The 26,063-nt window shown below is 44.7% G+C and overlaps 1 protein-coding gene across 4 annotated transcripts in view; it reads left to right on the top strand.

The window, feature by feature from the left end:
* gramd1a (GRAM domain containing 1A) overlaps positions 1 to 22,432 on the top strand; it is a 40,113-nt gene extending 17,681 nt beyond the window's left edge. For 3 of the 4 annotated variants that reach the window (XM_048261106.1, XM_048261103.1, XM_048261105.1), the window contains exons 7-20: positions 549 to 629; positions 1,034 to 1,152; positions 1,626 to 1,938; positions 6,954 to 7,104; positions 10,003 to 10,173; positions 11,495 to 11,616; positions 13,030 to 13,172; positions 14,130 to 14,233; positions 15,638 to 15,883; positions 16,280 to 16,376; positions 17,435 to 17,446; positions 19,052 to 19,159; positions 19,413 to 19,533; positions 20,154 to 22,432. In XM_048261106.1, the coding sequence (XP_048117063.1) occupies positions 549 to 629; positions 1,034 to 1,152; positions 1,626 to 1,938; positions 6,954 to 7,104; positions 10,003 to 10,173; positions 11,495 to 11,616; positions 13,030 to 13,172; positions 14,130 to 14,233; positions 15,638 to 15,883; positions 16,280 to 16,376; positions 17,435 to 17,446; positions 19,052 to 19,159; positions 19,413 to 19,533; positions 20,154 to 20,255 (1,890 nt within the window). In that variant the 3' untranslated portion in view covers positions 20,256 to 22,432. The remainder of the gene's footprint in view (positions 1 to 548; positions 630 to 1,033; positions 1,153 to 1,625; positions 1,939 to 6,953; positions 7,105 to 10,002; positions 10,174 to 11,494; positions 11,617 to 13,029; positions 13,173 to 14,129; positions 14,234 to 15,637; positions 15,884 to 16,279; positions 16,377 to 17,434; positions 17,447 to 19,051; positions 19,160 to 19,412; positions 19,534 to 20,153) is intronic. The other variant, XM_048261104.1, reaches the window with a different exon arrangement.
* Positions 22,433 to 26,063: the final 3,631 nt, after the last annotated feature.

Raw genomic sequence — 26,063 nt, 5'->3', positions numbered from 1 at the left:
CCTGTTATTTGCCTTGTCACTGCTTAAGGCTCCTGTTATTTGCCTTGTCACTGTAAAACTCATTCTGGTGCCAACCGCAGGGTGCGGGCAGTTCATGTTACGAGTGCTCTCTCACAAGGGCTAGTGGCCTCGTCAGTTTGCCCACCTGACTCGGCTTTTGGTCAGTTTGCCCACCTGACTCGGCTTGGTCAGTGGAGGCCTCACAAGTTACTCACCATCATGAATAAAAAAAGTTTTATCAGTTTTATCAGTTTATCATGGTTTTATCACCATGGAATCACTTATCAAATTGTCACGTTGATGAAATTGACCTTGATCCGTGTCTCAAAACATGCCTCGTTGGGTCCTTGGATTTGCGTGAAAAGGTCATTGAAAAGTCCTTGGATTGTAATGTTTAAGATAGAATGGGAACCCTGAAAGATCACCCATTGAGACATACACTGAAGGTACATAGAGTGAAGGTCATTGAAGCATGATGGATGTAAGCAGGTGGCATGATGGATGTTAATAGGACTGACCATAGGACTGACCTGTCTGTCCCTTCCCAGCACTTCCTCACATCGTTTGGGGCGAGGGATCGGAGCTACATGATGATCTTCAGGCTGTGGCAGAATGCGCTGATGGACAAGGTGCTGGTCTTTTCTCTTTTTCTGTACTGTCGTACACCACAGACACCATTACAGATTTCTGCCTAGCTTTATTTAGCGTCTTTCCTCTTTCTCTGCTTAATTCTTCATCATTCTGCATTGCACTACACTGCAGAGTTTACCTACAGTAGACTTCCCACCATTTCTGTTTTGTATAACTAGCATGATAATAGTAGAATATATATGATAATATGCATAATCTAATATATGATGTGTATAATATGATAATATTCCCTGTATTCCTCCTTTCCATGTTCTCTCTATCTACACTTCCCTTTCCATCATTTGTCCTACTCTCTGTCCTTGACCTACCTCTCTTCTCTCCTCTCTCCTCTCCTTCTCTCCTCTCTCCTCTCCTCCTCTCTCCTCTCCTCAACTCCCCTCAGACGCTCTCTCCCAAGGAGATGTGGCACATAGTACACCAGTGCTATGGCACAGAGCTGGGCCTGACCAGTGAGGATGACGACTACGTCTCCCCCACGGCTGAGCACATCAACGGCATGCTGTGAGTGGTCTGTGGTCTGACTGATCAGATGCTCTTTGGTGCAGGGCGAGTCATGCGTTGTGTTGTTTACGAAACCGTGAGGTGTTTATTTACTCACTATGTGTTGATGGAAGTCCCTTTGCTGGTCTGATGGGGAAGTTTTGGATTTTTTTATGAAAGTCTTTTACATTCATGTTATGTATGGTCATTGGCCTTGTTTTGGTTTCCTTCTATAGTAGTTCAGTCTGTCCTTTGTCTCTGACCACATTTCCTTTATTTATAACTGCCACTAAACTTCCTATTTGTTTCTACTTCCCTCCCCTCTGTCTGTCTGTGTCTCGGTCTGTCTGTCTCTGTGTCTGTTTCTCTATCTATCTCTGTTCTATGCCTGCCTTTCCCTCACCTACCCCTCGCCTCTCTCATTTCTCTTTCTGATTCTCTCATCTCTTTCTCTTTGTCTTTCTTCCGTTCTCGGTCTCTTTCCCCCTCTCTAGGCCAGTTGAGGAGTCCGTATCTGTATCTGACTTGCTGGATTTAGCGGCGGTCCCCATCTCTCCACTGGCATCCCCCCCCCTGCCTGCCTCTGCCTCTGTCTCTGCCCTGCCCCCGAGCAGTCCTCCTGCATCAGGGTCCTCACCGTCCTCATCCTCGGGGCTGCCCGTGGATGTGCCTGCCGCCGGCGGCCGGCCTGGTGCCAGGGGCAGCTTCAGCGAGGCGCCGGAGCCCAGCCCCCCCAGCTCCCAGAGCTCACTGCCCTCCACTACGCCCCCCACATTCACAGGGGGCGCGTCTGCCTCCACATCCGCAGTGAGTTTAGACACACGTACACACACACACACACACACACACACACACACACACACACCACCCACACACCACCCACACACACACACCACACACACACACACACACACACACACACACACACACACACACACACACACACAGACACACACCACACCACCACGCACACACACACACACCACGCACACACCACACACACACAAATAGACCTGTCTAGTCCAGTGTCCTACGAATCAGCCCAACCTGACACATGGCCATTTTGAATGTAAGCATACAGTACACAATCACTCATCACCCGATTTGTTCAGTTGCACTGCGTAAAGCTGTTGATCAGGTGATCATGACCCTTTTACTGTAATTGGTTTTTAAAATGGGGTTATATAGACGCAAATGGGCATACTAGATATGGATGATACATGAGGCAATGTTTTGAGCAATGTTGCAGGGAACCACATAACTGTGATTCAAGAAACTGATGGTTAAAGTTCTCAAGAAACTGATGATTCAAATTCTCAAGAAAATTGTCAAAAGGTTGGTGTGAGATGGGGGGGTATTGTGTGTGAGCAACTTACACATTGCTCATCTAGCACTGGATCATCTTCCTGAATCTCAATATTCTGATTACAAGTCTGGGCACCAGTCAGAGGCTACATTCAGTGTTGTTAGTTAGTTAGTTAGTTAGTTAGTAGTTCAACTGAGAAGAATGGGTGAATTGGGACGCACTTTCTTTCTTGCGCTGTCACTTTCTCCACTGCGTAAAAGACTAAATTAATTTGCGCTGTGAATGCTAAGATTATTTTGACAGGCCATAGGCTAAATAAAAATCACTTTTAGTAGGACGCAAAGCAGAATATTGAAAGAAGGGGGCACCAAGGCCACCGTGGCCTGTAAACCTCTGATTTTCAAAGGGGCATCACAGCCATGGCCGTTGTGGCCGCCGTGAAATTCCTACCCTGAGTGAGATCAAAGTAAGTGTTCAAAATAAAACTTTAGGCTACTGTGTTCTCCTGATAACGTGAGTGGAATGGATTTAATGTGGACGCGAACATAAAAAGACGCAGAGTGGCTAAATGATACAGTGCACAGTTTGCGGTGAAAATGTTCCGCCTTTTAAAATCAGGTGTAGCCTAATCCGAATCGCAGTTAAAACCATCAATTAGACAACAGAATCAGTAGGGTACCAGTTTTGCTTCATTATACCAGGCCTACTGTATGTCAAAAGCAGGCTCGGATGAAGCTGGGAAGGATTAAACACACGGTTTCAACACCACGATAATCAACCGTGATAATTATATGATATTTCAAAAGAAAACGGTAATTGTTATCGTCAATGTTTTTATCACTTGTGTGTCAGATTGTTAAGATAGGGCCCACACTCTCTCTCTCTCTCTCACACACACACACACACACACACACACACACACACACACACACACACACACACACACACACACACACATGTACCCTCCTGGAGCTTACTGCCTTGTACTTTTAACTTCACCTTCATCAGGGCTATGTCTGCCTCTTCTGTGTCCACAGGCTCACAGAAGAGACACACACACACACACACACACACACTCACACACACACACACACACACACACACACACACACTCACCCACCCACACACACACACCCACACACACACACACACACACACACACACACACACACACACATATACACTCACACTCTCTCTCTCACACACACACACACACACACACACACACACACACACACACACACACACACACACACACACACACTCAAAATCCGACTCTGTCCGGCTTTGCATTTGTCCTTGTTAGCCCGTGTTGGAGTCCTGCCATGTGTCATGGTGTGTTAATAGGCCCTGTCACACTGGCAAAATCGCCGCGATTTTATGTACACACACACACACACTCACTCACCCACCCACACACACACACACACACACACACACACCCGCACACACACACACACACACACACACACACACACACACACTCACCCACACACACATGCACACATACACACACGCACACACACACTGACACACACACACACACACACACACACACACATACACTCACACTCTCTCTCTCTCACACACACACACATACACACACACACACACACAGACACACACAGACACACACACACCGGACACACACTCAAAATCCGACTCTACTGTCCGGCTTTGCATTTGTCCTTGTTAGCCCGTGTTGGAGTCCTGCCATGTGTCATGGTGTGTTAATAGGCCCTGTCACACTGGCAAAATCGCCGCGATTTTATGTACCAGAATCGCGGAACGACTGTCCCTTTCACATAGACCAAGCCGGAACGGCGGGACAAAGTGTCTCGCTAAATTTACTACCAAGCCCCCTAGACATTTTGCCGAGTTTTTTCGTTCCGCCACCAGTGTGAATGGGTCAAGGCGGAAAGGGGAATCTGGGCCGGGCATTTCAATGCTATGTCCAGCCCACCACAGGAGATTGCAAATAAATCTAACTGATCAAAAGCAGCAATCGCAGAGACAGCACATTATGTCAATCTATAAATTCACAAAGTCTCCAGTCATTCAATGCCTGCTAGAGTTGACTGTAGCTTGGAATGCAATCAGTTGCCATAATAGGCTATCTTAAAGTCCAGCGATAAAACAAAGCATGAACTCATGAGCGTCTGTCTGCCCTATATGTATATCCTCTGATTGTAATGCTTATCTAGGCGATATTTGTAACATTTATTTTGTATTTGGCCTGTTATAAAATCATGTAGACTTATTGAACAATTGAAACACATTAGGAACCGCAAAGTTGGAGAGTGTGTGTGGGCAGCCGTGGCCCACTGGTTAGCACTCTGGACTTGTAACCGGAGGGTTGCCGGTTCGAGCCCCGACCAGTGGGCAGCGGCCTTGAGCAAGGCACCTAACCCCTCACTGCTCCCGGCGCGCCCGTTGTAGCAGGCAGCTCACTCGCGCGGGGTAAGTGTGTGCTTCACCTCACTGTATTGTACACTGTGTGCTGTTTGTGTTTCACTAATTCACCGATTGGGTTAAATGCAGAGACCAAATTTCCCTCACGGGATCAAAAAAGTATATATATATACTTATACATAAAGACATTGCTGCAAATTTAAAACCGGATTACTCTGGAATGGCTAACTGTTCAGGGGAATGCTTTACACCTTTATGTTCGGTAAGGTCTGCTGTTTATTCTGATATATGGTTTGTCATGTGTTGAGGGAAAGTTCGCAAAGTATTCCACCAAGATGAATGGGTAGGGAGACGGGCGCAAAAAAATATGATTAAATTAAAGTTACTTTTCTCACGAACCGTTTACCACAACAACTAACCACTAACATCGTTTAAAGGCTGAGAAAAAGCTCTTTCGTGTGATACATGTGATGTCTGTGATGAATAGGCTACTTCGCAAGTAGTTCAGCAAATTTGGGTGGGACAGAAGCAGCAGTTCTGGCCATATCGGCTCTGGCTCACATGATGTACTGCTTTAAATGCATTATCGCTTCACTACCCAACACGAACAAGAAAGAAAAGAAAAAAGAAACCAATGAGCTTATGTCGCGATTTCCGATAGGCCCAGGCCTAGAGAAAAGACAGCTATGGTAAGCTAACAATTAGGATTTGCTTTGCCTACACTGCTGTTTGGTTGTCTCAAACTTTGAGAGATCCATACTCGCATTAACTGAATCTTATCAACCCGAACTGCGATGTTGAGTGACAGGATGCAATGCCTAATAATCTCACTGCCTTCGGCATAACTGCTAACAGTGCGCCTAAGCCTGAAACACCTGAAAATATTAAGCTGCTGTTTTCTTTTCATGGCGAGGCACTAGGCCTACTTTTGAATGATTTATGACTGAATGGAGCGTTGCGTTTTAAAGAACTGCTTATCACGTTGTGTGACAAAGTTTACACTAATCATCATCTTCTAATGTGTCCTTATGTTGAGATGTCCATTCTCTTTGCCCTAGGCTATCATTTGTGCGTGAAGCATGTTTCAATTAAGACAGTACACAAGCTATTTTTATTGTTGTAATATTGAACATTTTCATGAATAAATTGTACGCACAGTACAGCCAAGGCAAGGGGCAACTCTTCTCTTCAATTTCCCTTCCAAATTACGTTTTATTGTCTGAAGACATCTATCGCAAGAATTTAACATTCCAACAGCAACAGCAAAGCAAGTGCAAGCTAACCAAAGAGCAGTCGGTTCTCCCGCCATGGTTTTTGAAATCACACACCTACTGTATCTAAAGGCCCACGCACATAAGGCCTACGACTATCACTCTACACGCCCCCTGTTGCACGTCACAATTTAATTTAGGCCTACTATAGCTGATCCTGCCTCCTGGCTGCCCAAAATGCCGCATCATGTGAACAGATCAGCAGGTCGGCAAATTTTCACCTCGATTTCAGACACAAAAAGACGGCAAAAAGACGTCCCCTCTTCCCGCAAATTTCACGTGATCTCTGTGTGAAAAGGCCTAATGAGATTATTGGAATGTGACAGCAATAGAGCATCAAGACGGGGCGATCAGATTGGCCAGAATGCTGTTACTGACTCAATAAAAATGCACATGAGCCTGGCTGTGTCTGGTCCTCTGATAGCACTGTGGCCTTCCAGCACACTCTCATGTGTGTGCTGACTGAGATGTGACTGCAGCACAACTGCAATATGACTCACTGTCTTTCTCTCTCCCTCTCTCTCTCTCTCCCCTCTCTCTCTCTCTCCCTCCCTCTCTCTATCTCTCTCTCCTCTCTCTCTCTCCCTCCCTCTCTCTATCTCTCTCTCCCCTCTCTCTCTCCCTCCCCTCTCTCTATCTCTCTCTCCCTCTCTCTCTCTCTCTCCCCCCTCTCTCTCTCCTCTCTCTCTGTCCTTCCTTATCTTTTCTGTTTCTCCATCCTTTTCTTTCCTCCCTCTTCCTTTTCTTGTTCACCCTTTCTTTCTTTCTTTCTTCCCTTCTTTCTCTCCCTCTCCCTCCCTGTACTTCCTGTTTCTCCCTCTCTCTCGCTCTAGAATCTGGAGGAGTGTGGTGGGGAGACGCTGTCTGAGTCAACCAATAATCTCGCACCTCCTCCAACTCCTCACAACCTGTCCTCGCTGGACATCACCAATGACGACGAGCTTCCCACAGACCCCAGCAACTCCTCAGACACACAGGAAGAGAGTAAGTGGACACCGCTGGTTTGGACAGTAGAGTGCGTTCATGGCAGGACATTAGAGTGGGATATAGAGTGTACATGTAACACCCACATTCAAATGTGCTTCCTAGGTAGTGTGTGTCAGGAAAAAAATGCATAATATTTGAATGTTTATAACATTTGCTGAATGTGACCCCAGAGCTCTGGCTTGTATCCAGTTGCCCCTGCATGTACCTGAACTCAGTACTGTCATTCCTCATTCAGCTGCCAGTCATCTCTGTAATGTTATGATCTTCGTCCTACCCTTTGACTGACCTATCTGAGATTTGGGTCGGACGAAACTCTCTGGGTTTGGTTTTTTGTCGGTGTTCCCCCTGAGCCGGTCTGCTGAGCCCTGTGAAGCGATGGCTGGGTCTCTCTGTCCCTCTCTCCCCTCGGCGTCACACATGGTGGATCATATGTTCTGTGAACACAGCTGTCACCCGGAGCAGCCTGGGGGGGTCAGCTGCTCCCTCTCCCTCCGCAGACACACTGAGATGAATGACTGACAGACACTCGTGCAGCAACACAGCAACTGAGGTCGGACTTCTCCAAAGGGGCCCATTCTGTTCAGAATGCAGTGGCAGCCTTCTTTTCACACAACCAGACAGCTTTGCTTGTATGCTGCTAAGCTAATGTAGTTACATGATGAAACCTGCGGTTTGCCAATGGCTTTGGTAGACTTCAAAGAGCCACAACTTTGCCTCTAGCTTAAGTACTGTAGGCTTCAAATGCCTCCCAGTTTGACTTAAGAAATCATCTGTCTTCCTAGTACCTGAGGCAAATGGAAATAGCTGTGAAGGTGTCTGTTTAATACGTTGGATGTCATGAAGGTGTTGTTTTTATGAGATGCTATAGGAACGAATAGGCCATCTCAGTAATTGTAATGCCTGAGGAGAATACGTTGATTGTGGAGCTGTGTGTGTGTGTGTGATGGAGTGAGCCTGTGGACACAGAAGACATAGCCCTAAAGGTAAAGGTGAAGTTAACAGTACAAGGCAGTAAGTGTGTGTGTGTGTGTGTGTGTGTGTGTGTGTGTGTGTGTGTGTGTGTGTGTGTGTGTGTGTGTGTGTGTGTGTGTGTGTGTGTGTGTGTGTTTGTCTGTGGAAAAGCAACATGTTAGTGTCTGTTGTGACCAGCTCTTTGCTGAGTGTTGTTAGGAAAACAGTGTGTCAGGTGAATGCTCTCAGGGTGAGTGGCCTCTTGGTAGTGTCGGGATGCAGTGACCCCCATGACCCCTGCACTCCTGGTGCTGTGGTGACCAGCAGGCCTGCACTGTTGCACTGCACAGGTAAATAAGGTGGTCGTTGTTGTAGAGCTAGCTAAGCCGGATCGAGTTTTTGATGGTGCAGAGGCACGTTGGAAGTAATCTATGTAAGGGGTCCAGGGGTCTCCAGTGATGTGGCAGGAGCAGATCAGCTGTCTCTGCAGACCTAGTGGGAGTAAATAAAAACACTATAGAGGGGTCTGAAATGAAGAATAGAAGTGTATGAATTAGGGCTGTCAAAATAACTGATTCATTTCGATTAATTAATTTGTGAAAAAAATAACTGATTAAAAAAATAACGCAGATTAATCTATTCCGTATGACCTTTGACCCTGAGCCGTTGTAGTCAATAACCATTAGACTAAAATGAAGGAGAGAAGAAAATGTGCTGACTAGACCATTGATTGGAACATTTAATTTTAAACGGCCTGATGGTGTTGATAAAAATAAAGTGTTGATTAAAATAAAGTCCTCTGCAATGTCTGCAGCAAGGAATTTGCATATCACCGGAGTTCATCAACTCTAAAGTCGCACATCAATGCAAAGAAATAGTATTGACATTGAGGGTCAACACTATTTCTTTGCAGTGTTAATTTATTTTCATTGTGTCCCCTAGGTTATATCTGTGGCCTGAAATACCTTGTTTGTGAAAAACAACTTCTTCCCGAAGCACTTTTGAATTTATTTCCTCAGAATATTAGGTCATATCAAAGATTATTATGGCCATTATTAAAATAATAATAAAAGAGTTTTTGAACTTTAATGTCACTAATGCTGATTATTCAATGATTTATTTGAATTTAAACATTTAAAATACTTTCACAGCAAAAATTATATATGCGATTAATTTAGATTAATTAATTACAGAGTATGTAATTAATTAGATTATTTTTTTTAATCGATTGACAGCCCTAGTATGAATATGTTTGTGTATGTTTATGCAAAGAAGTGGCTACAAGAAGACACTTACTTCAGTCACAGCAAGAAACATTGGTAACACTTTATAATAAGGTGCCATAATAAATATTATAAGTGTTACTGTACAGTATAACTCAACACTGCTGTCCAGGTCAGTTTGCAGATGTAGAGAGAAACCTGTGGTGATAAGTCGTTGGTACAGACTATTCTTGGTAACGATCCTGAGTCAGTTACTTATTCAGCAACCCTTCCGTTTCATCCCCTTCATGCAAATGTTTCATGTGGTTTCGTATTCACAGCAACTAGCCTGAGGCCATTTCCTGCCGAGGAGTCTGCCACCATAGTTGCATTTCTTTCTTCTGTTGAAACAGTGTGTAGGGTCACAGAACATCATGTGTGGCACTGGCAGCACGGGCTTGTTCGTGTTGCGGGGTTGTAGAATCGTATTTTTAGAACCCTACGCTTATTATAATTGTTTAATAATGCTTTCTGTACTGTATCCTTTTGTCCTTCTGTCTATTGTATGTACAACATGGGTGTATTTATTAGTATATGTGTATCTCCCACTTTGTAGGAAATTTGAAATTCATCTTAGATTAACAAGCTATTTGAAGAGCAGTAGTCTGTGTAATAATGATCTGGACAGTAGTGTATAGTGATAAAAATACTATAATAGTGAACTGGATGGTTGTGTGTGAAGGAGAATGGTCTGTGGTCTCTTCAGGTGAGGTGGAGGCGCTCTGCGCTGACCTCGCCGGCCGGCTGCACATCAACACAGTGGTGCACATGAGTGTGGACAAGCTGCACGACCTGCTCTTCTCCGGAGACACACACTTCATCCAGCACCTCTTCTCCCAGCGCCACTTCACAGGTGAGGCTGTGCACACACACACACACGCACAGACACACACACACACACACACACACACACACACACACACACACACACGGCACGCACGCACGCATAGACACACGCACGCACAGACACACACACACACTCACACACACACACACACAGACACACACACTCACATGTATGCAAGCAAACGAACAAAGCAGTGTAGGCACAAGCATGGATTGACATATTGATGAAAATGCCAACGCAGTTTCAATATTGTCCAGGGCTAGCCAAACAGCACCAAATCCCAGCCCATATTGTACAAAGGAATGAATGAATGTCCAGGCCACACGCACACACACACACAAAAATAAACAAACACACACACACACACACACACACCCGCACACACACACGCACACACACACACACACACACACACACACACACACACACACAGTCTCCATTCAGCTTTGTACCAAAGAACCAACACAGTGTTAGTTTTCCACCCCAATGTCACCTCATGTTGCCACCTCTCTTTCTGATCCATTGGTCCTAACAAAGTTGTCCCCAGCAGATAAAAGCTAGGCCTGTGGCATTTCACAGCAGACATGCCAGAAACTAGGCAAGGCAAAGAGGAACCAGGCAAGATCAGAGGCTAGGTTATAGTTTTATTTCCTCAACAGGGTGTGACATGGATTCGGTTCAGTGAGAAACTGCTAAATGACACATTCATTCGCTTTTAGTTCTTCACCTTGGTTTAGTTCCGCTTGCTTCCACTCCAGCGCAGATAGCGAAACAAGCTTGTTAAGGAGACAAAAGCTTGTTAAACTCTGCTAATTCCCTTATAAGGTGCCGTTGACCTACACCGAAACACAGACCACAGTGGTCTGTTGAAATGTGGTGCCTCTCTTTACCTCTTGGAACTGCAGTGGAATGAAGGGAGTGTGTAACGGCAGGGCCTGCTGCAACACATCGGCTTCAGCTGTGGGTGTGTCACACTGGCAGGGGTCCATCGTTGTCTTGGCGTCACTCATTATTTCCAATAGTGTCATTACAGTTTATAGGTCTAATGCAGCAGATATTTGTCCTATTTTATATTTCCATTTGGAGTGAGGTCAATAAAATGATCAGATCAGAGGCCAGCGAGGTCTGACGGTGTGAATGAGTGGACGTGATCAGTACTCCAAGGCGTCATGGCTTTGTCAGGTTTTTTTTTTTTTTTTTTTTTTTTAGATCAGTAATTGCATTCAAACCTCTCCTTCATCTCACTTAAAGACAAATTCACACAGCGTTGCATTATTGCTGTCCTGACCCCTGCCCTTGTCCCCCCCCCTTGTCCTCCTGTGGTCAGATCTGAATGTGCGTGACTGGCAGCAGGATGCTACTGCTGGGACCTCCACCCGCGTGCTGAGCTACACCATCGCCATCAACAACCCACTGGGCCCCAAAACAGCACCTGTGGTGGAGACGCAGGTCAGTCCTCAGCTCCTCCACGCCTTGTTCTCTCTCACTCTTTCTCTCTCTTTCTTTTTTTCTTTCTTTCTTTCTTTCTCTTTTTCCATTTTTCTTTTTCCAATTTTTACCACATCTCTCCCCATCACCAACCCTGTTTGTACTCCTCTCTGAATCTAATGTCATGTTTACTCTTTCTTTTTTCCTTGTCTTTCTTTTACGCTCTCTCTCTCTCTCTCTCTTTCTCTCTCTCGCACTCTTCCTCTGTGCGTATGTATTACATAAGTGTTGAGGTGCACTAGTACTTTAGGTGCCCTGTATGTGTGAGGTATCAGCAGCAGTCTGCTGATTTCCGTTGCTGCCTCTGTGTGAAAACGGTGTGTTTGTGCTAGTGTGAGTTCTATTTGTGTGGACTGTGGACAGACGTGGGTGATGATGCTCTTGGTGTGTGTGTTTGCAGATTTAAACCTCCTAGCTGTTTGTTGGTGTAAGTTAGTGTTGGCTTTAGGGTTGTAAATTCTGGGTGGTTGTGGATGTGAGTAACCATGTTTGTGTTTTTTTCTGTCGAACTGTGCCCACACTTATACCTTTTCTTAAAATAGTTATATATATATAGATATATAGAGATATAGACTTTATTCTTGCACTGTTGCACTGTTGGACTTACTCATTTGCACTATCACCATGACCACTATCACCATTGCACTATCACCATGACACTCACTCACACAGAGCACCTTACCTTACCTTACTATGCACAGAGAATCACAGGCTCAGTCCCTGCCTCAGCCATTGCAAGTGCCTCTTGATTTATTAATCACAACTATGTGGATACTGTTTTTAGAATTGATTTAGATTAAGTGTTAGTATAATTTGTATTTTAGTATATTTAGTATATTCTTTATCTTCTACTGTCCTTATTGCTTAGTTGTGTTCTTATATTATATACTTTTAATTACTTTTTCTGCTGTTAGTGAATGTGTGTGTGTTGTCTGTATGCTACTGAGACATTGAATTTCCCCTGGGGATCAATAAAGTATCTATCTATCTATCTATCTATCTATCTATCTATCTATCTATCTATCTATCTATCTACTTGATAAATTAATTTACCATTGGAATCCTGATTAGTTAAAGCTTATTAGCTGACATTAGTTTGTTCATTCAGTGTACTCAAGGCTGTAGGCTAACGTCTGGTTCCGACAGTGGAGACACGCACAAATGGCCGTGATCCCGTAAAACTAGTTCGCGAGTTCCTGTAATGAAAGTGTGTGTGTGTGTGTGTGTGTGTCATTGTCTGTGTATGTGTGTGTGTTCAGCATTCACAGTGTGTATGTTGACGTATGTGTGTGCACAAAGTGTGTTTAGCATGTGCATTGTGTGTATTCAGTATGTGTTACTGTAACCTCGTTGTGTGTCCTCTCCTGCCCCCAGACTCTCCACAAGAGCAGTGCGAGGGGTGAGTGCTATGTGGTGGACTCGGAGGTCATCACCTCGGGCATCCCATACCAGGACTACTTTTACACTGTACACCGCTACTGCCTCACCTCCGTCAACAAGCACAAGAGCAGGCTACGGTAAGCCCACAGGGACAAGATGCACCTTAATCTGCTCTGGATCTACACTTTACACTTATGATGTGTAAAGTTATGCAGTTACAGTTAGTCATTTACATGTGAATATCATAGATTTGATATTCATATTTGCACCAGTGTTGTCCTGCCAAGATAAATACCTCTAATAAGCCAGCCAGCCAGTATTAGCACAGTGGGTAACACTTTACTTGAAGGTATCTACTTAAGAGTGACATGACGCTGTCATGAACACATGACACTGTCATGACACATGAACTCTAACCCTAACTTGTCATGACAAAAAAACGAATGACACCTAATTTACAGAAGCGTTATGTTATAAACTTTATGACTTGTTTATAATGTTTATGATACGTTCATGACAGTGTCATGTCACTGTTATGTAGATACCTTCAAGTAAAGTGTAACCGCACAGTGTCTAGCAGAAGACCTGACTGACTGGATGAAGTAACAGGACTAACAGGGGGCTGCACCGGGCCCATGACTGAAGCGTTCCGTTCGGGATGCGTCTGTAGCAACAATTAGCTTCCACTGTGATCCATGAAGCTGGCTGCACCAGAAAAAGAATAGACCAGTCTTCTGAAATTGTTTTTACGCGTCGCAAACGGAACACTTCAGTTACATGCCTGGTGTAGCCCCCCAGTCAAACTATCAATATTATCCTCTCCGGCTTGAGTGCCTTCACTGTTTACCCTCAAAGGTCAGGTAATGTTATAAACCATGACTTGGCAGGCCTCTTATGTAAAAGCGCACACAATATGTGATTAAGTCAAGCAGCCCCTGAGGAAACAGGCTGTTTGTTTTGGTGATAAATCTGTGGATATAAACAGAGGTTTGTTTGTGTACATTTTGAGGCTGTTGATGAGGGGTTGGATTTGAAATGATGGCAGGACTGTCATGTGGTTGTGTGTGTGTGTGTGTGTGTGTGTGTGTGTGCAGGGTTTCCTCAGACATCTGCTACAGGAAGCAGCCATGGAGCCTGGTGAAAGCCCTCATCGAAAAGAACACATGGAGTGGCATCGAAGATTACTACAGACACATGGGTGAGGAGAGAGAGAGAGGAGAGAAAGAGAGTGAGGAGGGAGGGAGGGAGAGAAGGAGCCAGGGAGAGAGAGAAGGACGGAGGGAGGGAAGAATTAAAAACCTTTATTAAAAAAAGTAAATACCAGTTGACAAGCTTCCCGAAGTCATTAATGGAAGCTATCCCCTCCCTTACGCAGTATTTCTCCCTGAGAAACTGAGAACGTTAGTTCTCTTTCTTTCTTTAATGTGCACTCTGCTGTTGTTTCAACATGTGGGGAAAGCTTAGGTACAAAATAAGAATCAGTTCATTCTTGCTTCAGCAATAAGTTTATCCCATAGACTGGTTTCTCCATTTTATATTGTTCCTTACTGGCTCTCTTCTTGGTCCAAAAATTATGATTATTGGTGCATCCAGAGGCTAATTGCAGAGCCTTTGGGAAGGACGTCCTCTTCCTGAATCTGAGCTTTTCCACCGACTAACATTTAGTTTAATATACACTACAGTATGTTCAATTTGTCATGTGAGGTCACACATAGGCCTACATGTAGCTGTTCTGTGCTGACGCATCCCATAATCCAGAAAACAGAGCAAGGTACACACACAGAACTTTGTCAGGCCGATTTGTTTGTCATAGACAGAGGTTGCCATGGCGTCCTAGGTTGTTCTAGCGTCACACCCAGTGTTTCCGTGCAAGTTTATCGTAGATTCCTGTATAATGAAATTAGCTTAATTTGTAAAAGGCTGTCAGCAAGTCATTTGAGATGTGAATCTAAACATATGTGAAATTCTAAGAATCACCGACTCCTTGAGCAGTCACATGTAAACAGTAAACGTAAACGAATAGTAGTGCCTTTGAGAGTGTGCTCTGTGGAAATAGAGAAAGTAAAATACAACCCATTGTAAAGCAAACATGCAGCTCAAAATGAAAACGAAAGTCACCAGCCCATGCTAAACGGCTGGACTGAATTTGAGCTTCAAATGTCAGCATGTGCAAATGTCAGTGTAGGTGTGCCACTTTGAAGTGAAGGGGAATTTGAATGTAGCTGAATTGGCTCCGTCTGCCATTGAGTATTTGACTGGAACTGCGACATGTGAAGTGGACTGGGCCAGGTCAGAAGGTCAAGGGAAATGCATTTTACATTTTGTAGTATTGTAATTTGCATCTTTAATCTGGTTTGAATATAGATGGGGTTTTGTTTTGGTGCTTGTAGTAGAGAGCAGGTAGTTGCAATACTAAGATGGGTCTACTTCTACTGGTGCACTACTTACGTCATGAAGGCTTTTGCGAGGGGACACATGAAACCCAAGTCCGAAACTGATGGATGCTTTGCGTACATGAGAGCCTCTATTATTGAATAAAATGTGTGTGGGTGTGTCTTGGCTGGTTGTTTCTAATGCGCTACATAACCCCCCCCCCCGTCAGAGGTGGAAGTGTGCAAGCTGGAGACCCTGCTGCAGTCCGAGGTTACCGTGGTAACGGCGAGCGAGGCGGCAGCGGCGGCGGCCGACTCAGCCAAGACGCCCCCTGCGCTGCGGCGGCGCAAGCGCAACCTGTCGCGGCGTGCCGGGGAGCGGGAGGCGGCGGCCGCGGCGGCCGGTGGCGGCGGAGGAGCGGCGGGCGAGCGGGCCGAGCGGGGCATGGCGGGCGAGAGAGAGCGGCGGGAGACCGGTGAGTTGGCGCCACAATCTGGAGACTCAGCAAGGATCACGGCAGACGCTGCCAAGAAGCTTCGGAGCCTTCTGCAGCCTCTCCCATCCACACACACACACACACACACACACACACACACACACACACACACACACACACTCGTTTTTCTCCTCTCTCTTTAAGGAACACACACACAGGTGCATGCACTACCTTTTTTAGGAACCTGACATCTAGTGGTCATGTTTGGCATTACAAAACAAAACTCGCACCATTAAATATGCCATTCTTTTCTTCATTCACCTTCTATCCTACCCACTCTTCCTCCTCTCCTCCACTCTCCCTCTCCTCCACTCTCTCTCTTTCTCTCTGTCTCTCTCTCTCCCTCTCTCTCTCTCTCTCTCTGTCTGTCTTCAGGTGGCGTGTTTCTGAAGCTCGGTGAGAGGGCACGTGGGGTGGGCAGTGGCAGCGGTAGCGGCAACATCTCGACCGTGCTGCTCATAGTCAGCTTCATGTGAGTGCCGTTACCTTAGTTTATCTTTATGGCTGTCTGTCTGGAACATTGGGACTGTGTGTGTTAGTGAATGTCTTGACGTGGGGAAGAGTATTGTGTTTGTCCATTTGTGATTATTTGGCTATAAATGTGTGTGTGCTGCTGTCTCTGTTGGTCTTTGTGTATATCTAACTGTGTAACAATGACACTATCTGTGAGATAACTGTTTTTCTGTATGTTTTTCATTGTTTATTATTATTTGTGTGTGTGTGTGTGTGTGTGTGCTGGCATGCGTGTGTGTGTGGTTTGTGATGTTGTGTGCGGATGCTTGCGCATATCAGCTGTGCCGCCGGGTGGATGAGGCATAAAAACAGCTGTGCCCATGTCACCACTCTGCCGCTAGTAAAGCCCAGATCAGATAGCCCCACTGACGCGGGATTAGATTTTAGCTGCGTCCGCTGCCAAGCTGCAGCTAGCGGAAAATAAAAACCCATCCCGCCCTGTCCCGCCGCCTTAACTGATGCAAAAGCAAAATCCAATCCCTCCATTTTCCCTCACGATAGGGGCGAGACCTCGAAATGGGGTGGTGGCATTTTTTAGCAGCTCTCTCTCTTGCTCATTTCTCTCTTGCATGTTGCTCTCATTGTCCCCACCTGTCAGCATGTGTCGACACAGTATGGCTCTGTATACTGTGGTGAAGAAGGTGAACACTTTTTCATGTAATGTAAACACTCTGGGCTTAAGCTGTGGGGTAGGCTCTGCCTGTGAACCTTGTTTTGGTGAGATAATTATGAAAGTGTAATGTGAGTGAATATGTTTGATGGTTTTGAAGTGTGCATTAAGCCCAAGTGTTGGACATTATTTATAAGGTGTTGATAATAACATTTGCTAGTTGTTGAGACTGGGTGTAAAACACAATCTCCTCTGCTTACTAACTGCTTCCTGCTACCTCTCTTTCTCACACTCCCACTTATTCCCTCTCTCCCTCTTTCTCTCTTACTCCCTCTCTCTCTCTCTCTCTCTGGTCCTTTTCCTGGCTTTGTATTCTCCTTGCTTCCCTTGCTACTTCTCCTGCACAGGATCTGTGTCAGGTAACGTAACTCTTCTGTTTGTGTGTTTGTGATCCCTGAACTGATTAACTTGCCTGTGTGTAGACAAACACACAAACATGATGATACTGTCTGCCTCTTAGTGTGTGATTGGGTTTGTCTGTGTGTGTGTGTCTGTGAATGTACTTTATATTTGAGGGTGGTGTGTGTGTTTGTGTGTGTGTGTGTGTGTGTGTGTGTGTGTGTGTGTGTGTGTGTGTGTGTGTGTGTGTGTGTGTGTGTGCGTGCGTGCGTGCGTCAGGGGCCTCATTACAGAAACTCTGAAATCCTATCTTATCTCAGTTTAGGACGGCATTTAGGATTTTTGGTATTACAGAAGCATGTTTCCTAACTGCATTTAGGAAAAAAACTATCTTAACTTATGACAAAACTTACACTTTTTACAAAACCATCCTAACTCAAGAATTTCCTAACTCTCAGACTCTGTCTTACTTTCAAAATAACTGCCAAAACTGACTGCAACACGGACTATTAGGGACACTATAAAGCATATTTCACTAAATAGCTTAATTAAGTGAGAACTTGGACAAGCAATATCAAATGTATAAGCTATGTATTTTAAAACATTTATAACAAATAAATATTAATCATTATAACAGAATATTAGACTATTATTTATTAATTTATTCATAATCATAGATACAGGCAGTCTTGTATACATTCTAAGCATAGAAACAGGACGATTGCCGTTTTAAAAATCTAATATACAGTTACAGTTAGGATTTCTTAAGCCCACTGCACACGGCCGGCGATGCAACAGTCAAACGCTTTACTACACACACTACTGGTCAAACGCTTTACTACACACACTACTGGTGACTACCCATCGATTCAGTGGAGATACACTGACAATACAGTTGTTTTCTATTATGACGTATCAAAATCGCCTTGAAAAATAGAAAGGCCGATTAGAGCGATGCGACGGCCATCGTTCCACTTGCCGTATGCGACTATGCGTTGCCCCATTCATTTCAATAGATTCTATTTCATTTTTCCGGTCGACAGCCATAAATCGCCGGTGCAAAACCGCCCCAGTGTGTAGGCCTTTAAGATAAGATAAGATATGATAGGACACAGCCATGAGTTTAGGAACTGCTTCTGTAATAGGAAGATAGGAAAAACCCTATCTTTAAAACTTAAGTTAAGATAGGACAAGCAGTTAGGATATTTTTCTGTAATGAGGCCCCTGAGCCTCAACTGGAGAAGCTCTCTGTCTACTCACAACACCTTATCCCGTTCCCCTAACCTGCTGTCCCCTCCCCTCCCAACCCACCCCAACCCCTGTATTTGTTTGTGCCAGATGCCGCCTTTCCTTATGCAAATCTATTCAAATATGTCACCCGCATCCTGGTTAGCTGGGGGCAGCCACTGTCCTGACTGCTCCTCATATGAGCCATAGAGGCCGTATGATGCAGAACCAGAGTTATTTTAAATGAGGAAGAGGGGCTGTTAGGAAGGACATTAGAATGGCAAATACACCTGTGTCGCCACAAGTCTACTGCCCTTGGTTTGCATAATAGATGGTTTGTTGATGGTCTTATGGTTTACATTATAGATGCAGAGTCTCACCCACCTTGTCCTCTGTAGTCTGGTGGTGCTGGTGGCCCTGAACATGCTGCTGTTCTATAAGCTGTGGGCACTCGAGCGGGCGGCCCACACCCTGGAGACCTGGCACGCCTACTCGCTCACAGACAGGTGAGGACCTCTGCAGGCCACCCCAAGGAACTGCACTCTTGCGCAGCGCCTCACTTGCATACAGAGTGTGATAAGAAGAGCATTCGCGCACTGTGACTGAGAGAGGCCGTTTTGATTTGGGAGTGAGGTTTGATGTAGTGATCATATGAAGTGCACCCTTGTGATTGCTCTTTAGTAGTGCCATGGACAATCCTTTTCTTTCAATCTGTTTTTGTGTTTGTTATTTGTTGATATGTGTGTGTGTGTGTCCCAGCCCTCTTCCACAGTCGGCAGGGGAATGGGCCCAGGTGCTGCAGCTGCAGAGGCAGTTCCACCAGGCGCAGCTGAGCAAGTGGCAGCAGATCCTGCAGTCCTCCGTCACTCTACTGGACCAGGTATGCTACACACACACGCATCACACAACACCCACTCCACACAATGGCTCAGTGATAACCCTGAGTGGCTTAGTGAACTCAAGAGTAGGAGGGTAGCGCCCTAATGGCAAAGCCCCATGGATGTGTTAGCAAGTGCTCTGTTTTAGCTTAGCCACGTTTGTCACAGAACCACCTACCGGTACTAGGAATACCTCTCCATGACCATGCCTGTTCTACTACAGTACAGAGCAGAGTGTCCACTCACTACATGCTCTCTGCACGTGTGTGAGTGTGTGTGTGTGTGAGTGTGTGTGTGTGTGAGTGTGTGTGTGGTGTGTGTGTGTGTGTGTGTGTGTGTGTGTGTGTGTGTGTGTGTGTGTGTGTGTGTGTGTGTGTGCATGTGTGTGTGTGTGTGCGTATTTTGTGTGTGTGTGTGTGTGTGTGTGGTCTGTATGTGGGCAGACATTTAGTCTGATTGTCTCACTAGCCCAATGAGCACATCCACTGACACACTGACACTGCTTTACACCATGTGTACTGTACTGTAAGACGCAAGGACTTTACCAAGCCAACAGAGCTGACCTGTCTTTGCCAGCACGTCCCCTGAGCTAACCTGTCTTTGTCTGCTTGACGTTCCGCAGATGAAACAGTCACTGGAAAAGCTGCACAAAGGAATCGTTCCGGAAGAGCCCCAGGAGGACATCCCTGCGGACCCCCCCACAGAGACACTTCCAGAACACTGACCCTCTCCTACCCCCCTACTCCGGAGGACCTCACACACCCCCTCTGCCTAGACCCCCACCACTCAGCCTCCCAGTGTGCTGTTGGAGCCAGAAACACCACTGGGAGTGTATGAGAGGCCCACGGACGGGGGCTGACTATATGTGTGTGTGTGAGGCGAGGAGAGGGGGCTGACTACATGTGTGTGTGTGAGGCGAGGAGAGGGGGCTGACTACATGTGTGTGTGTGAGGCGAGGAGAGGGGCTCATCATGCATTATGGGAATTGAGAACGGAACGCAGTGTGGAAGAACACTCAAAAGATCAGATCTCCATACAAAGGGCAACTGCGCACACAGAAAAATTGAGCAAATCGTCCAAGCATTTCAACATTTCAGTCCTCCCCAGACACACCCTCTGGTCGACTACAGCAATAACTTCATCATTGACTTCTACCACATCCAACCACAACAGAAAAAAGCTGGCTTTGATCACTCAGACGGGCAAACAAGGAGTTTGTCACTTGTTTTTACTGGCCGCAAAGCATCACCTCAGAATGGTTCACTTTGGAACCTCTCGACTGAGCTGCACCTTGAGCCATCTTCCTGTCTCTCTCTCTCTCTATCTCTCTCTCTCCCTCTCTCTCTCTCTCTTTCTCTCTCCCTGTCTCTCTCTGCGGGCGTTTCCTGGAGAAGACTGCGCCCTCATCAGACAGAGCTAAAGTGATCTGAGCAGAGGGACGCTGACACCTGACCCCCCCAGTCGTGTCCCAGCCTACTAAACAGCAGAAGACTTAACTGCCTCCTGACTGCCCGTGCAACGCAGTCTGCTTCTCCCTCTCGTCTCCTCTCCACTTCACCTCTCCTCACGTCTTTGGTCACTGTTCTGTCCACCTTTTCTGAAGATATACAGTATATTATGTGTAGTAGAGGACTACTTGAAAGACTGGGTATTGACTGAGAGGGTGACCAGCACTCCTCTCAGGAGGTCAAAGTTTGCCTGCCATCTGCATGTTGGGGGTGGGAGGGGTTCAGTAGGCTAGAGATGGTCACTAGTGGACCCTGTACTGCGTTTTACTTTTATTTTGTTTTTTTGTTTGTTTTTTACTTTTTGGACTCTTTTGTCACCTCCATACCTCCAGAGGTCAACCGTGTGTGTGTTTGTTTATTAGTTAAAGTCTTTTTCAGACTATAAGAGAACCAAGACTGATGCTACTCTACAAAGTGTGTGTTTGTGCGTGTGTGTGTATGTTTGGAACCATACTGAAGAGCAAGTTTGTGTGTCTTGATCCCTACACAGTATTTATTGTAGAGACTCTTGGACTGAGAAGCTCACTGTAACCCCATGCGTATGCGTAGTTTGTGCTGCACTCTGTGTTTGAGCTGTCAACATGGACCAAGCGGGTGAGAGAAGGCCCAGATGCTTCAGTCCCCAAAAGCAATAATGAAGAGGGACGCCAGACTGCAGAACACAAAAACAAAATGGACAAAACTTGAATGGGGTTTAGAAAGAGGCAACAGGCAAACTAGGGTGAGGCTAATTGTTGTTCTTATATTGTTTGTTTGTTTGTTTGTTTCCCCATTGTGTCTTGAAATTCATCAGTTTGTATGTGTGTGTGTGTGTGTGTGTGTGTGTGTGTGTGTGTGTGTGTGTGTGCGAGTGTGTGTGTGGACGTGTGTATGGAATGGACTTCCTCCCAGTGTCTTTCAAGGATGAGTGTTCATCATCCCTTTGCCTGCTGTTACTGGTCTACAGTATCAGGTTGCTTAGAACTGTATTATTATCAACCAGAACTTGAACTTTGGGGGGTTCCTGTAGACTCTACCAGCTGAACATAGATGCAGTCATTAGCTGTTTGTTGTAGTTCACTGGGCTGGACGTTAAAGGACCAAGCAGAACTTGTGAGGCCCAGATGAAGAAAAAGGGAACCTGTCACAGTATTTGTGTTGCCGTGTTTTTATTTTTGTTTTGGTCTTTTATTGCATTTCATGCTTTTGTATCTGATGTGGTTTTTAGTAGTTGTTCTCACCCTTTAATATCTTTCTCTGTCTCACTCTTTTAACCATCCTTTGGGTCTTAAATAACTTATCTTCCTCTCTCTCTCTACATCACTCTTCTCTTCATCCCTCTGTTTCCTCTCTCTACATCACTCTCTTCTCTTCACCCCTCTCTTCCTCTCTCTCTACATCACTCTCTTCTCTTCATCCCTCTGTTTCCTCTCTCTCCTCTCTCTACATCACTCTCTTCTTTTCACCCCTCTCTTCCTCTCTCTCTCTCTACATCACTCTCTTCTCTTCATCCCTCTGTTTTCCATCCCTTTCTCTGCTCCTCCGTCTCCCTCTCTCCTGTCCTGGTCTGTCAGTGGTGTATGCGTGTGGGCTTTGCTGGGCACAGCTCTTGTGAGTGATGAAAGGATGTGTTATTTATTTGGGGACAGGGAGGGAGGAGGAGGCAAGCAATGGAGGGATGGGTGGGGGGGTTGAAAGGGAAGGGTGAATGTACTGTAAAGATTTGATTGTACACACCAGGTGACATGGAGAAATAAGAACCTATGAAATATGCAACAACTCAGCCTCCCCATGACTGCTTTCTTCACTCCCCTTTGTCTGTGTGTGTGTGTGTGTGTGTGTGTGTGTTATTGTGTGTGTGTGTGTGTGTGTGTGTTATTGTATCTCTCTCTCTCTGTGTGCGTTGTGTAAATATCCTCAGCAGAGACACCATGCTCATGAGCCCTCTTAGATTATATGCGACACCTTTTAGGTCCATTGTCTTTCCTGTGCATTTGTTATGTGGTCCTAATACTGCCTAATGCCAGCGTTAAAGTGCACTCAGGAACTCGTGCCTCGTGAATGAATAAGGGCTTGTTTGCTTGTGAAATCTCCCCTCCCACATCACGAGACATTCTCATTATTCATATTTATATTTAACGAGTGCCCCCTTTGTGTAAACTGTGGACATTATATACTGCCATTATCAGTGAAGAGGTCGGTCTCTTTTAGTCATGACTTTCTTAACCTCTGACTTCATTTAAAACACGGCACTTAGAGATTGCTGCTGTCAGCTCTCAATAGGTTGATATCTGCAATGTTTGCTTAACGTGCTTGTGTGTGTTTAAGCAAGATAAGCTTATGCTCTTGTGTTTGACAGTGAAGAATTTCATCTCAAAATAGGATATATTTCCTCATCGGAATAGTGCTGTTTTCCCCACTCCATAGTCCAGTTTGCCTTGTCCTGCTTTACATACAGAAACCATCTTGGACATTTGAATGGTTTAAGTGTTTATAATGGAATGAAATAACCCCTTTTCACAGGTGGACATCACCCAGCACAACACAGTAACCTAAACCTATAACTAAGGCTCTTTTAAATGCTACCAGTTTAGTCACAATAAACAAAGTGTGGTGAGCTGGCTGAAATTCCTGTACACCAATAGGTTAGTATTTTAATTAGGCAATAAAATAGCAATAAAATACATTAAATACATTTAGTAATTCACCCTGCAATGGTCTCTGTAATGTGTATATGTAAATGGTCTCTGGTAATGTGTAGCCTATTGTATTTCAGTCTACCTGCCTACCTAGTGTGCAGCCTACCTAGAAGATACAATTAACAAGTTCAATGGACAAAATAACAAAGAAAGTAATAGAAACCAATGTAAACACATTTATGTAATGGTTCAGGGAATTAGGTTACGCTACGGTAGATGAGTACAAAGAACAGGGCACAAGGCATGATTTCCATTACATTTTTATTATACTTAATCATATGCTTTTCAAAATTTGTTTGGCAAGCAACATTTTCACATATACGTATATGAAATGCATACTTTTTGAATAGCTTTTGTCCCCCAAATGTTTTATGTGAACAGGGTATGCTGTCATGGTGAGAGTGGAGTTACCAACCTAGACACCCAAAGTGAACATTCAGTCTCGGTAGACATGAAAAGGACCATGCCTGAGTGACCTAGTTGCCCGCTTTAACATATTAATTCAGCAAACTGAAGAAGGCATAGGGGTCATACCAGACAAGACCACTGATATGCAACAACACATCATTAGTGACCAAGTGTGGTGGCATCATTAGTTGTTAATACCTTTCTTAGTTTAAATTTTATACACACAGGCAAATCGACTTGGCGCTCATCTCATTATAGCTAAGAGGAAAGACTAAACCTTCAGTTCTTTCAAACTTTGCTAAGTCATGCAGTATAAACCTGAATTATTACAAGATGCAACATCCCACAAGTAAAATCTGTGCCTGTACTTTGGAAATATTTTTTTTCCCTTTTGTCACCTCCGTGGCACACGTAGGCTCTACTGAACGGCAGTCAGTCGGGCAGTGTTTTGCTGCCCCCAAATAAATCTCACAGGCTTTATGAGTGACCTGGTAACACACAATACATTTTGTTTGCCTTTTTGTTTGCATTCTCCTTCACTAGAGCCTAATTTGCCTCCAGTGCATTTGGTCTACATAGCTTAGCTAAGACTTCATTTGATCTACATAGCCTAGCTAAGACTTCATTTTGTCGGAGGTTTGGAAAACATTTCCGTGCGAGGCACAAGTGAGATGATTTTTAACATTGTATCCCGAGCATTAGGGGATTGCTAACCAAATAACTGTCATGCAGCCCTTAGTGGAAAGAAAAATGAATAAAAAAAAAAAAACAATCTTCAGATTACTTTGTTTAACTGTAGGGATCAAGGCAGAGAAATTTCCAGGGAATAGAAAACATTGACTTTAAAATGCATGTAGGCTTCTCTTCATGGAACATGGACTTCCTGAATCATCATCTAATACATTTGTTTGAGTGGCATAAATAAGCACACACTTCACCAGCAGCTACAGCCGCTGTAATGCACATCTGCCTGCCCAGGCCTCCATTAGACCCATAGCATTTCTCAACATAGCTGAGGAGGCCTTGGGCCAATGGGACTTTTTTCAGTGGATGCTTAGCTACAACATTTAATAAAATGTTAAAATGCATGCTAAGTTAATATGTGGACCACCTCTGTTAATAGGGTAGAGTATGTTTGTTAGTGAAGAGTTAGTGAAGTGTTTTTAGCAAAAGATAAAACCTTATCAAAACTGACCACTAATGTCATCCGTACAATTCCATTGCATCAGAGAATAAGTAGTACATTATATTTAAATATTTACACGAGTGAGATGTTTTAGGGGTAGTGTTCTGAGTGGAGAGAGGTACAGGAGAGCTGTACAACTGTGGGGTGTGCGCTTGTGCCCAAATGGCCATGATGTGCTTTATGTGATGGTCAACAAAGAGGAATGTCTAACATCTCAGTTAGGTTATTATAGTTTAGTAGAAATTGTACCGTCACTGCATATAGACCTGCATGCTATCAGAAGGAAGCTCTGTTTACACAAAACATCTCTCACCAGTAATCCAATCATATACAGCTGCTGTTACAATTGAATACTTTATCAGCTGCAAGATCATGCCCCCTGTGACAAAGCCTTTCAGTTGCACCTTATCTTATAAATCCATGTCTAATGCATCTATATGACCAAGTATTTATGATTTATATACACTAAACAAACAAAAAGTTATATCAGGATATCTGGCTTTCGGGTGAAATTTAATGTTTCAGCACAGAAAGTACTGAAACATTGAACTGTTCAAAAGTTTAGAGAAGGTGCTGGGTAATGTCACTTCTGTTGACTTCTGTTTCTGTTGGCTAGCTCGCTACGTCCTCTCCCTCCCTCCCGTGTTGCCCCCGTGCGATTGAAACTCTCCTAAATGCGCATCTCGTCTGTGATTTGCTGGAACAGTTTGTTATGTTTTTATGGGCTAGGTTTGCCCAGGTTGGTTTTGTTG

Source organism: Alosa alosa, chromosome 13, assembly GCF_017589495.1.
Source record: "Alosa alosa isolate M-15738 ecotype Scorff River chromosome 13, AALO_Geno_1.1, whole genome shotgun sequence".
In the NCBI taxonomy this organism is placed as follows: Eukaryota; Metazoa; Chordata; class Actinopteri; order Clupeiformes; family Clupeidae; genus Alosa; species Alosa alosa.
Note: the sequence above shows the minus strand (reverse complement) of the source record. Positions and strands in the feature narration are given on the sequence as shown.